This window comes from Strix uralensis, chromosome 18 (genome assembly GCF_047716275.1).
Source record: "Strix uralensis isolate ZFMK-TIS-50842 chromosome 18, bStrUra1, whole genome shotgun sequence".
In the NCBI taxonomy this organism is placed as follows: domain Eukaryota; kingdom Metazoa; phylum Chordata; class Aves; order Strigiformes; family Strigidae; genus Strix; species Strix uralensis.
In genome coordinates this window covers 15,952,311-15,965,100 of record NC_133989.1, presented here as the reverse complement: position 1 = coordinate 15,965,100, position 12,790 = coordinate 15,952,311, and the positions used below count along the sequence as shown (strand labels likewise).

The following is a 12,790-nucleotide window of genomic DNA, read 5'->3' as shown; positions in this document are numbered from 1 at the left end:
CCCCGGCTGCCGCTGTCACTGCTCCACCGACGGGGCTGGTGTCCCCACTGCCTCCAGAGCCGCCGCTCCGCTGAGGGTCTCAGAGAGCACAGGCTGCTTCTGGAGCTACAGTAAATGAATCCAAAACCGGCTGCAAACACAGTGTCACCGTTTCACAAAGCACCACGTTTACCATTCCTCCCCAACCTAGGCCGCACCAAAAGCGGCAACTGCTGAAGCATCGTGTACAGCGAACTGGCGTGAACACAAGTGAACACAAAATATTAAACGATTAAGTACAGCCTTGGTAAAAAAAAGACACGAAAGATGCATCGATTAAAAAACTGCTCCAATTATTAAAAGTGTCACCAATTAAAAGAAAAGTATATTTAACTGCAGTTGAACAAATGCTTTTCTCCTTGTAGAGTTTACCCAAGAAAGGAAATAATTACTTTCATGACTAACATCATGGATTTTCCCTGACCGAGCAGTAGCAGTAGTTAAACACAGAGATATTGGTAAAGGAGGTGTAAACTCTTCAGATTCACTTTTATAATTAAGATGCAGGTAGAGACATTCATTTCTGATATAGGTCCTTTCAATCAGAAAATACCTAAGGGAAAGCACTAACGTTGAATTAAACGTGGCAAGCCGGTCAACTTTACAGACTGCACCCTCAGGTAAGGGATTTTCTATTACTATTGTTATAAAGCACTAACCCCTTTTTGATGAGAGGCATGAGGAACTCTAATTTAGCGATCAGAGCCCTGATTTTATCCATGCAGACCTCACTGCAGCACTGGGGCCATAACTCCACAGGAGATCATCCATACACCCGGACTGGGAGAAAAGACAGCGGTTCATGGAAGCTCTGGCGCTTCTCAGCATGTTAATGTACTTACAAAAACGGGGCATGGATCGAGGAAGCTTTACTTCTAATATAACAGAGTATGATTTATACACTTCTTCCTTCAGCCCTCAGCTTTCATAAAAAATCTTGCATACATGAATACCTCTCGTCTGTTCTTACTGACGTCATTGGCAAATCTCCTTGTTTAAGGAGATGCACTTCAGATCCAAAAACCCCTGGATCAATCAAAGGTTTAAAGATGATGGAAAGAACCAGCCGTATCAACCCAGCACAGCCCTAACATCACCTAGGAGCAACACCAAGCTTTACACGTGCCAGCATTCCTACAGAGTAAACACCACTGGTAATAAGCACCCCTGGATGCTTGTGAAACCATGCTAGTGGAGGGAAATCTCCCCAAAGGAATGCTGTCATGCTGCTAAAGGAAGTGTATTTTTGTCAACAGAAATGGTGTTGATGCTCAGGCTTCTGCTGACATGGTGGTGTGTGTCAGAGCTCGCTGCCCCTGCACACCCCAGCTGCCACAGCTTCTCCTACAGACTCTACTGGTTCAAGGAGCTGCTCTAGCTCTACCAACATAAGGCCAGCCTATATTGGTGTAACTATCTATGCCAGACTGTCATCCCCTATAGACGTAGCTACACACAGCAAAAGCATTAAGACAAGAACATCCTGCACGTGAAGAGCAGCACTGCACAATCAGAGCTCAGCCATCTCAGGCAGACAAAGTCACTTGGGAGGGCTCTGGAGCAAACAGAAGCTGGAGCAGCTTAAAAGAGCTGCTGTAAGATCCACAGAAGATGAGTTTCGACAAGCCTAGCTTTTGCAGTATTAATATGTCATCACCTCCATTCCTCTGCCAGAGCCTTATCTCAGAGCAAAGTCAGCACAAGAGAGCACGTCCTTGGGCCTCAAGTGCTGCTCTTCACTGCCCAGAGCCACACCTCAAACCTCCTTTCATTAGCTTCCTAATGCATTAGGGTTTGTATCCACATCTCAGCAGCAGATGCTTCCTCTGCTTTCAGAGAGGGATCTGTCAAAACTGACTTCTCTAAGACAGCAAATTAGGCCAGTCTCCAACCACAACACAAAGCAGCTCTAAGGCACACATCACAAAGGTTATTCAAGCCCTCCTCTGAACTGCCTTATCATGCTTTCTGGCTACAAAAAAGGATGACAACCATGCTTATTTTTCTGTTCTTCCTCAATTTGACAATAATTTTACCATACAAATGACTAGGCCCCGACTCAGCAGAGCTTCATCCCATCTCTTTCTTGACCCTCTTTAAGAGAACATGGGAACAGTGAAATCCTCCCCTAACTTGCATACAGAGGAATTGCTTCCAGCCAGATCTCTGACTCTGATGCTCCTTATCCAAGACACTTCTTCTCCATAGTAAGTATCTAAATGGAAGTTGTTGTTCTTCAGCTTCATCCACCCCTTCCCCATTTTTAAAAAAAAGCTCCTCCAGATTCCAAAACCAGCTTCAAGACACCTTTATTCAAATTCCTGACTCTATTTCAAGTCAGACTGCTAATAGTCCTTGAAAAAAAACCCAACCAACCAAAACTCCACAAAACCAAACTCATCCCCATCCCCCCCAACCAACCTGCAAACCCCTTCTAAAACCCCAAACAATCAGCATATAGCAAGGAACTCAGTAATTTCACCGCAAGTTTATGGTCTCAACACAATGCAGAAAATGGGCATGAATTTTGTTTTGCAATAGGGTTATTTATTACAGCTTGTTTAAAAAAAAAAAAAAAAGCACCTCAACACACTCTGTCCTAAACTCAGATATGACACAAAACCACCGCAGGACAGCTATCCTTAAGGAAGCTTCCAAAAGAATGCAGGACACTAAAGAAATTCTTCACTGTTCTGAAGAGTAACACTGCCACCTGCTAGGGAAAGCCAAAATGCATAAGCAGGTCACCACCTCCAAGGAAACATTTCTCTGGCTATGAACAACAAAAGATAAGGGAGATAACTGAAGTCACGTTTTTCTTCTGCCTTGCCTCACTATTCAGACACTTCAGCTTGCTGGAGATGATTTTTTTTGGAGACAGCATTCAATTAAATGATGACAGATCACATTATATAAGCTGCTGTGTATCAGGAACTACTCCAAACGCAGAGCATGGTTTCAGACCCTAGCCATTGGTTCAATGGCATGGCTTAAACCAAGGGCCAACAATAAAAGGGCCACCGAGTATGTGCTGTGCGAGTTACCTGTCAGTTTTCTATGACTAGGAGATGGATGCTTATGTCAGTCACTTCTTTGCACAAAATGCGATCCCAGGGCTACACCAATTTAGTCATACGCTGACGGCAGAAACAATTCAACACTGAGTCACAGTGACAGCTGAGATACCCAAAATACCGTAAAGCACCCTCACCCAGATGCCTTGACAGATCTCAAAAAGCATTTCTGACCTTTGTGGTCATAAACACTACCTAAAAAAAATTAGACACAGTCTATAAATTAATGCCCAAGTCTGAAAATGCACAGAAAACAAATGCTGAACACACAGGTTATCTTAAGTGTTTAAGTCACCACATTATTCACCCCATCACTTCCTGCTCTGAAATCCAGAAAAGTGTCCACGTCGACACCAACATTTTTACTAAAGACTCCCAAAAATGCACTGCAGCCAACTGTCTGGAATACTTCCTAACCTGCTGAGATCACCCATAAATTCTTAGTCTGTTCCTCAGTGTAGAACTGGACAGTATCGCATGTTCCTACTACTGCTTGCAAATTTGAAAGAGCAGGTCTAAACACAGGCTATACACTTCTAACAGATACATGAGCCAGGAGTGAGCCCTCCCCAGCACAAGAAACAGCATCCTCTAACAGAACTGCAGTTACTCAATCACGGGGCACTGACCTACCCCAGTACGCAACGAAAACATAGCACAAGACAAAATGGATCATTTCTGAACCTGGGCTGTGACGTTCTGCACACCACTAAGACTCTTCAGCACAAGCCAGAGTTGTGTCCATTGTCAAACATGTGACAAACACCTTCAATGCAGACATTTTGCTCAAATTCTTGAGCTCTGCATGCAATTACAAGGCTCTTCCAAGGCCACAAAAATAACCCCTTTATTATTCTGGAGGAACCAGATGACTTTTTTTTTTGTCCCAAATGGCCATCAATAAAAAAATTACTAAAGGAAGATACCAGATCAAATTGGCTAGTGAATTGTGATAGTATGAGAGCTCCAACAGGTCGTCTTGGTGGTCTTAGTTAGCCACAACACTTCTGTCTGAAACAAAAAGGAAGGGGGGTGGGAAATGCTCCAACATACGAGGCAACTGTGAGTACATTGCACATGTGCTTAGACTAAATCCCAGTTTAGAGAAAGCAACAGATGAGTAAAAATAGTCCTAGGAAGGTTCTATTTTTTGAAGAAAAGCTCAATCAATCGTAAGAATAATTAAAATCCTCAGAAGGAAAACACATAAGACAAACAATCACTGATGACAGTTTTTAATTTGATATGGTCAGAGTTTTTCAAAGTAACTTGTAAAACCAACAGAATAAGACAGAACTAGAGGACAGGCAAGTTTCATATTTACAGTCATTCAAAAGTAATAGTGTAAAAGCGTATCTCAAACAGTGGTGACAGAAGCATGGAAACATACAAAGAATAATATTTTAGAATATTATTAGAATTTTATATTATCTTCTTAACCAGTAAAAGAATCTGTTGCATTTTTTACTGCCTAATTCACCAACTCCTCCTCGAAATGACTTGTGATACAAAAAAAAAAAAGCCACTTTTTCTGTTTGTAAACAACAAAACCTTTTGTTTTTCTAGATATTGTTGAAGTGGCACAGCAGAGTTAACACTAATGCTCTATTCTTCACCATTAAATTAAAAAAAAAAACAGTTGGATAAAGGGGAAAAAACAGACCAAGTCAGTGTAATCATTCAGTTGGATTCTGGATGACAATCAGGAAGTAGTCTTTATCTGGAGAGAAAAAAAACATAATTATGCTTTCATTGCTAATATTTATTCAAAGCAACAGTAAATTTCAAGATTTTCTCCTATCTCACTGATACAACATGGGAACTATATAGTCCTGACATTCCTTTTCAATAAGCAAAACAGGCTTGGCATGTCAGATCGCTTATTTTTATGAGTCTGACTGAGAAAAAAATCTCAGCTTTAGAAATTTCATGCTCCCAAGGCCAATTGAATTTAACTCAGTTTGTGCCTAGGAGATAACAGCAACTGGCACATGCAATGATGGAATCAAAACAGGTGGTGCAAGACAGCGATTTCCTTTATCTCACAGCCACACTGCTGGGCTACAGTGGCTGTAGCTTCATTTTTTGCTGGAACAACACTTATTCCTTTCTTTTCATCCTTCATATGGAAACCAGAGGCTGCCTCAGCATAAACCCCAAAGCCTTGTCCTAAGATCTGCCTTGACCAGTCCCTGCAGAGCAGTCTACTGCAACTGCAATCCCCTCCTCCTCTGCCTCTCCATCAGCATAATCCCACCACGGAGCCGATGCCTTCTGAAGGAACAAAGCTGAGTTCCTGTCACATTAGTGAACTGTACTCATCTCATTGCTTCCCGTTTCCTAATTTGATGAAATACTGAGGACGTTTCCTGAAAAGGAGGTTGCTGCTGCAAGTCTACAGTTCATGATTGCAGCTACAATATGCTCTATTCCTTTTCTCTGAATGGGAAAATCTATTAAGACTGTTTTGCCTTATCATTTAGTCTACAGCACTGAACTGAAAATGCTCTCAAAACATATTCCTTTCTGACTCTTGTGGTTTTATACTGAAAAACACAAAGCATGAGAGGCTGCAACACGCTGTCATACACTATTTAACACCTTCTACTTTGATGAACATGAAATGAGGAAAGTGATTTCCCACAATCAAACACGAAAAGCAAACTTAGATCACTGATAAAAGCTTTCCACTCTGAAGAAAGCAAAACAGCTTCTTGGAAGAGATTATACAATATGAATAAAAACAGCAGGCAGAACTTTTCTCTCAGGCTGACAGTGTCAATCTCACAAGAAACGAATTCTGCTGGATCCCCCAATGCCTGCTTTCACCCCACTCACTTTTACCTGGTGCAACCATGATTTCGTTTTTCTTGGAGCGGATCCGCAGGAACGTGAGGTCGTTCTGGGGATCAATGTCTCGCACAGTGCTCCTTGCCTTCATGATGAAGCCGTGCATGAGGCTCGCATACTGAATCGTCGTGGAGTTGTCCATAGTACTTTTGATAGGAATACCTGCAAAGAAACAGGGGACAGCAAGGGTCAGTGACAGGGTCAGGGCAAAACTCCAGAACTAACCCCCTCGGCATCATCAGGTCCAACTGGGGTGGCTATTTAATCTAAGCAGATGTTGTCACTACACCAGGGATTAGGAGTGTTCTTTTTAAAGGTTTAAAAGAACAACATGAACATAACTGTTTACCTCTAGTAGCACCAGTGCTTTATTTTGAAGTGCTAAGGCTGGGACAATAGGCCCAAGCCAGAGTTGACCTATAGATGAATCCTGTATATTTTATAACTGATAACCACTGTGCTAGTAGGTATTGTACTAAGTTATAACAACCCACTTCTGCTGATGTAAAAAGTGCTAAAGCATTGAAATACTGAAGCCTGAACAACAGGCCCCAAGCCGAAGCTGCTAACTTAGTATGTAGTCATTAGCAAAATATGTATGCTCATTAATGAAAGATGCAGCTTAGATATCATATACTCATTACTGATGATGAATGTAATGCAAACATGTCTATCCTGAATGTATCTTTCTTCTTCTTTGCGTAGAGGCAAGTTAACAAAGCCATGAAGCCAGCTGTCCGGCCTTGGGACCAGACGTGTGGCCTTGTTCTAAAAAGAACATAAATAAATTAGATAAGCAGGGAAACTCCCTTAGCTTCTCCCTTGAGCCCTGGCCAGGCACTGGGGGGGAATCTAATGTGAGATTGAAACCAGATGTTCCGCTGAAAACAAAGGTGCCAGCTATTCTGACTTGCTGATTTTTGGTCTGTAAGGCTGGACCCACTTACAGCGACTCTGGAAGCCTCAGCTACGGGTGGACGCCCCGCGCAGGATTTCCCACTCACCGGGACAGGCTCAACAAATCCTCGCTGCACCCGGGGCTGCCCAGCGCCTGCGGGTCTGCATGGTGGGAACGGGTGCAAGTGGTGATGGGTCTTCCTTAATCACTGTTCTCTCTCCCAGGTAGTAATGATTTGATGCATTACCCTGTGTTTTCCTGTTTAAGTGCACTATTCTGCCTTTTCTTACTGTACGTTTTCTGTATTATTGTTACATTATTTAGTTAATTCCAGTAAAACACACCTACTCTTTTTCACTGTGGTGTCTGAGTTTAATTGGTATCCTTAATCAGCAAAACATACTTTTGCTTTTTCATTTATTTATTTATGAGATTTATAAATAAAAATAAAAAACAACATAGATCAGGGTGGGGGGAGAAAGGAAATACCAATGTTTCAGTTTTGTTCTCCTGACTAGGGACAGCTTTTCCTTTCAGAAAGGCTCCTGAACATCAGAGTTAAATGATATTCAAGTAAGCTAGGCTGGGATCGGCGCTGATTATAGGGGACATCAGCTGCTGCATCACACAGTTACAAAGCTGAGGCGCCAGCATTCAGCCGTATGAGCTGATGCAGTCCTGTAAGGTCCCTGGTTCAATTCCTGTGCACCAGCCAAGAGGGCAGACACACTGACACTGTTTGGCCAGGGCTTTCCTTCCCTTATACTTCTGCCACCATTAAATATGTTTTCCCACAAAAAGCCAGTCAAAATTCAGCTCATGTGTCAGAACAATGCAGCAGCCAACTACCCAATACTGGCGTGGCAGAAAAACTGCTGCAGGTGTATGTTCAAATAAGTGCAGCTTCAGCCTGGAGAGCACAACCCGTTATTCCGTATCATGAAAAAGCAGCGAGCAGGAACACAAGCTCCATGCAAGTCCACAGTGATCTGATCTTCAAAGTGCTTATATATAGCTGCTATCAATCATCTTTTCTAAGGATTATTTTCAGGAAATATTCCATTTAAATTGATAATCACACCATTTTAAGAAGTTGGGCTGTGCACGGTGTATTTAGAGTGCTCTGAGCAAGTCTCCTCTGTCAGACCCTTCAATGACTTCAAAAAGACACAACGAGCTTATGAGTCTCCCGAGGCCACGAGCACGAGGCAGCTGCTAAGCCACCTGAGTCTGCCAAGACAGCAGCATTCTGGACACGCACAGCAGCAAGATTTCAGATGCCATGAGAGCTTTTAGCGCTACTGATAAAGGTTTGATTTTGACAGAACAGTCTCAAACACTGGCATAACTCAAATATTTCTAAGCTTTTGCAATTTATTTCATTTAGTTCCTAAAATAATGAAGTGAGATTGCAGAAAAGCAGAAATGGGAATACAGTTTTCTCTTGTAGCCTAACTGTTGTCTATCTGCTTTGGCTACAGGGAAACCTTTGCTCAAGGCAGAGTGTAACTGAACGGCAAGGAGTACACTCAGCGGCCCTTAAAGTGCGTGTTTAGAATAAGTTATATCTCAGAAAACCGAGACAGACACAGTACCTTCAGAATTAACAACAATGATTCCTTGCACTCCTTTCTGGCTCTGAATTCGCTTCAGTGTTTCTTCCACCTCAGCCTGCAAATGGAGAAAGCACAAATCAATAGAAGATTACAGCTGCTATTTGCTTTCCACCACAGCTTTGTAATAATGTGTCTGAAAATAAAGCTGCACAAAGGTGATTCAGATACTACGCACACTGTTCTATACAGCAAAGTGTCCGTACTGTGGTATGACCTTTTCTGCATGACCTTCTCAGTAGTTTTCCATCAGTCTTTTCTCATTTGTGATTATAATCTTGTGGAAACTCAGAACTCCCCTCTAATCCTTCCCCCTCTCCTCCTCCTCAGTCCTCCTGCAACATCACACATCAGTTCCTTACTGTAGGTTTGCAACTGGAAGACTGATTAATCAGACTGCTACAATTTAGGTGGCAAGCAAAAATCATGTATGAAAATACACATGGAATTTATGAAAAAAGTAGAAAGAGATACATTCTGTGTGCAAGACTATGTTCTCTTATCAAATGAATGCTAAGAACAATTATAAATAAGAAAAGTGAGGGGGAAAACAATGAATGTTATTTATTTATGATTCATGTTGAGATAGCTACAAGATTATAACTACTAACAACAATCTACAACTTTGCAAAATCAACTTAAAAAAAGGAAAAATGAAAACTGAAGGCCAAGGCAATAGTCCCTTTGCCTTCTCTGTAAAAATCACCTTCAACTTCAGAAGAGCTTTCAGACCCTACTGCACAACTTCCACTGCTACAAGACACCAATCAAAATTTAACTGTAGGTTGTCTAACAGGGTCATAAAACCTCAGCACCTGAGCTGCTTTCCACAGCTGGGTGAGTATTTGGCATATTTTTATTCCGGTTAAAGGAAACAGAGACATGCAGCATCTTTCAGATCCTGCAAGAGTCCCACAGAAATGGTCTAGGAGGGAAAACAAGAATCACCTGAACTTGGGAAAGGTGAGAGCTGTATGGGGCGTCTGGCCGTTGTGTTTCTTGGGCACTGTGAATAACCCTCTCTCCGTTCCCACCCACAGCAAACGAGCCCAGTCATGTTATAAGTCTTGTTCGCTGGGAAGAGGACTTGTCCTAACAAAACAACATGGCCTCAACCTCAGAACTTCTAGCAAGCTTTCTGCAGAGCGCTGTAGGTATAGGTAGCTTGGAGTAACATGAACTGGTAAGAGATGGTACCACCTGAATTGGTCTTCATGAAGCAGAGTTTTTCTGTCTTAACCAGCACAGAAAAGACCAGTCTTTTCAACAAAGCTCTTGATTATTTCTGAATGCTGGGACTATTTTCACATGGGAGTCAAGGGAAGTGAAACAAAGAACAAGCTACAGGGTGCACAAATGCCGAGAGAAACACAGTGGAAAACTGTTAAGTCTGAAAATTTCCTGACTATTTACTAGCTGTATTTAAGTCCGGATTCATCAAATACTTTTCTTTATTGGACTGTAACAAATTTGTATGCAAAGCATCATCCATGCAGAATGATACCGATTTTTAATTTCTTCTAACAACCAACAGATAATGGAACTCACAAGGTGGGATGATCTGCTCTAACAGTTCACTGCTGTTGACATGTCTTGCTCCTCCCATTCTTACTCCCCGGCACACATGTACCACTTCACACACACTAGCTCTGGTGCTTGTCCAACACCTCCGCAAGTCTGTTCAACTTGCCAGACCAGCAAAAATATTACTGAGAAAAAAATTATATATTTAGCTTGTGAAACAAACAAAAAAAGGCAATGCATGGGGAAGGAAGGATGCACTCCAGAAAAGCAGAGTAAATACTCCCCCATCACCAATTTGCTCTTATATAACCTTTGCTGTATATACAACCGTAACCTTTACATTCCTTTTTTCATCTACAAAGCTTTAACTCCTAGGTTTGCCTAAAAATGTCTTATTAGAACATTTCAATTGCCCATCTACAAGTTATATCACTGTTTCTTTAGAAACTTTTCCACATATTTTGAGCCCCAATTTCATGAATATGTGCTAGCCAACAACACATCTGAACAAGAAGCAACCTCCAATACAATTACAATAAAATAAATACGTTCCAGGTTCCTCAGAATGTTAAACAGTTGTCTTAAAACAGGCTTTTTTTTCCCGATTGCTTTCAGTTTTAGGAATTGTAACCTGGTAGCCATAAGAAATGCAAAGATATTCCTCTGAACGTATCTTCAGCCTGCCATCACACGGTGTATCTCAGTGCTTGACAGAATTAACTGAAGGTTTATAGGAACGATGTGCTTTCCACCGCAAGGATTTCGGGGCCGCGGCCCGCGCCGCCAGGCAGGCCGGGCTCCGCCGTCACGGTGAAACCCCTCCGTGACAACGCAGGGGCCTCCTCAGCGGCCCGACTCGGGCGCCGGCGTGTGAAGCACCGGCCAGCCACGCGGTACCGAAACCTCCGGCCAAAACACCCGCTTAACCAAACCAGGGCCCCACCCGCGCGTCCCCAGCGCAGAAACCGAACCCAGGCCAAACCGGGGGGATGAAGAGAAACCGGAGAGAGATGGAACAGCCGCCCGCAACTGGGTCTCGCTTTTACTCGGTGCATGGCACCGGGGCGCGGGCAGGGCGGCCCCTCCGGCCGAGGAGGTCCCAGGACCGGGCCCCTCCGCCTCGTCCTGCGCCTGCTGCGGGCCGGGCGGTTCCCCCCGCCGGGGCGCCCCCGAGGGCCGGGCAAGAGCGGCGGCGCTTCCCCCCCGCGGCACAGGGCTCGTCCGCCCGCCCGCCCGGACCCGCCTAGCCGCGGGGCAGCGCCGGAGGGGACGCGCCGCCCCCGCCCCGGTGCAGACAAGGCCCCGGTGCCGCCGGCCGGGCAGGGCCCCACGCCCGCCGCCGCCTCACCCACCATCTCGAACCGCTGCCTCTGCGCCGCGTCACGGCACCGCGCGCGTGCGCCGCCCGCTCCGCCAATCGGCGGGGAGGGGGCGGGACCGGCCCCGCCTCGACCCGGAAGCACTTGCCCGGCGGCGGCAGCGGCGTTTCCGTGGTAACACACCGGCCCCACCCCCCCCCACCCCCCCCACCCCCCCCCCCCCATCGCCTCAGGGCCCGGCGGCGGCGCCGAGACCCGGCCCTTGGGCCCCGTCGGGTCGTTCATCTCGTGTAAACACCTTCAGTGCAAACCCTCACAACTTTATCCCTCAAATAAAGTGAACGGGGCGGGGAGCAGTGACATCCCGCCACCTCCTCAGCGGCCGCTGAAGCCCCCCAAGACAAGGGGAGGCGCGGGGCAGAGCGGGAAGGTCAGTCCAGGCCCCACTGACACCTTGCAGGCTTCGTGCACCCCTAAAGGGGTTAGTCTGGAGAAGAGGAGGCTGAGGGGAGAGAGACCTCATGGCCTTCTACAACTCCCTGAAAGGAGGGTGCAGAGAGGGGGGATGAGTCTCTTGAGCCAAGGAACCAGCGCCAGGACAAGAGGGAACGGCCTCAAGCTGCGCCAGGGCAGGGTCAGACTGGCTCTTAGGAAGGATTTCTTTGCAGAAGGGGTTGTTGGGCGTTGGAATGGGCTGCCCAGGGCAGGGGGGGAGTCCCCATCCCTGGAGGGGTTGAAGAGTCGGGTTGACCCAGCGCTGAGGGATCTGGTGGAGTTGGGATTTGTCAGTGCTGGGTTAACGGTTGGACTGGATGATCTTCAAGGTCCTTTCCAACCCAGATGATTCTGTGATTCTGTAAAAGAGAGGGGACAGCGAAAACCCTTGGAACGTAGCTGCTGCGGGGATCGGTGGCTTCTGCCCCTGTCGGGATGAAAAGGGTAAACGCTCAGCTCGCCATTGGAAAGGATCGGGGCGTCCGACACTCTGAAGGCAAAACTAACAGGCTCGAGAACTGCATCAAACGTAACCCCAGCTGGTATCATACATACACAATGATAGTATTTGGTACTTTCCCCCCCTTCATCTGGAATCCATTCCCTGCTTCTTTCAGCATTACGACCCTGCAAGCAGAAAACTGACATTAAGCTAACACCTCCCAACAGCTATGGAAAGCAGGTATTTGTTGGATAAAAAGGAGAAACATGACCTCATGAAGTATTTTTCTTTTTTTTTTTTTTTTCCTAAGATACTCTGAAAACCAGGATTTGACATAGCAGATTGTCGGGGGAGGCAGCAGGTCTGCCATCAGCCTGACTGAAGAAGACTTTAGTCTTGACCAAGTTCCAGTGTATCCATGAGGGGCCGGAAAGTCCTGAGAAGAGCCATGGAAACAAGATTAAGGAACTGCAAGACAAAGATAAGAGGAACTGTCCTGACAACTCAGCAGGGAAACTATTACCCAATCATGAACT

At 45.2% G+C, this 12,790-nt stretch overlaps 1 protein-coding gene across 1 annotated transcript; it reads right to left on the bottom strand.

The window, feature by feature from the left end:
* Nucleotides 1-4,332: 4,332 nt before the first annotated feature.
* DYNLRB1 (dynein light chain roadblock-type 1) lies at nucleotides 4,333-11,407 on the bottom strand. Its single transcript, XM_074888019.1, has 4 exons — nucleotides 11,351-11,407; nucleotides 8,457-8,532; nucleotides 5,958-6,125; nucleotides 4,333-4,833 (listed from the first exon to the last, which is right to left on the bottom strand). Exons 1-4 carry the CDS (start codon nucleotides 11,351-11,353, stop codon nucleotides 4,790-4,792), a joined length of 291 nt encoding a protein of 96 aa, XP_074744120.1. The 5' UTR covers nucleotides 11,354-11,407; the 3' UTR covers nucleotides 4,333-4,789.
* Nucleotides 11,408-12,790: the final 1,383 nt, after the last annotated feature.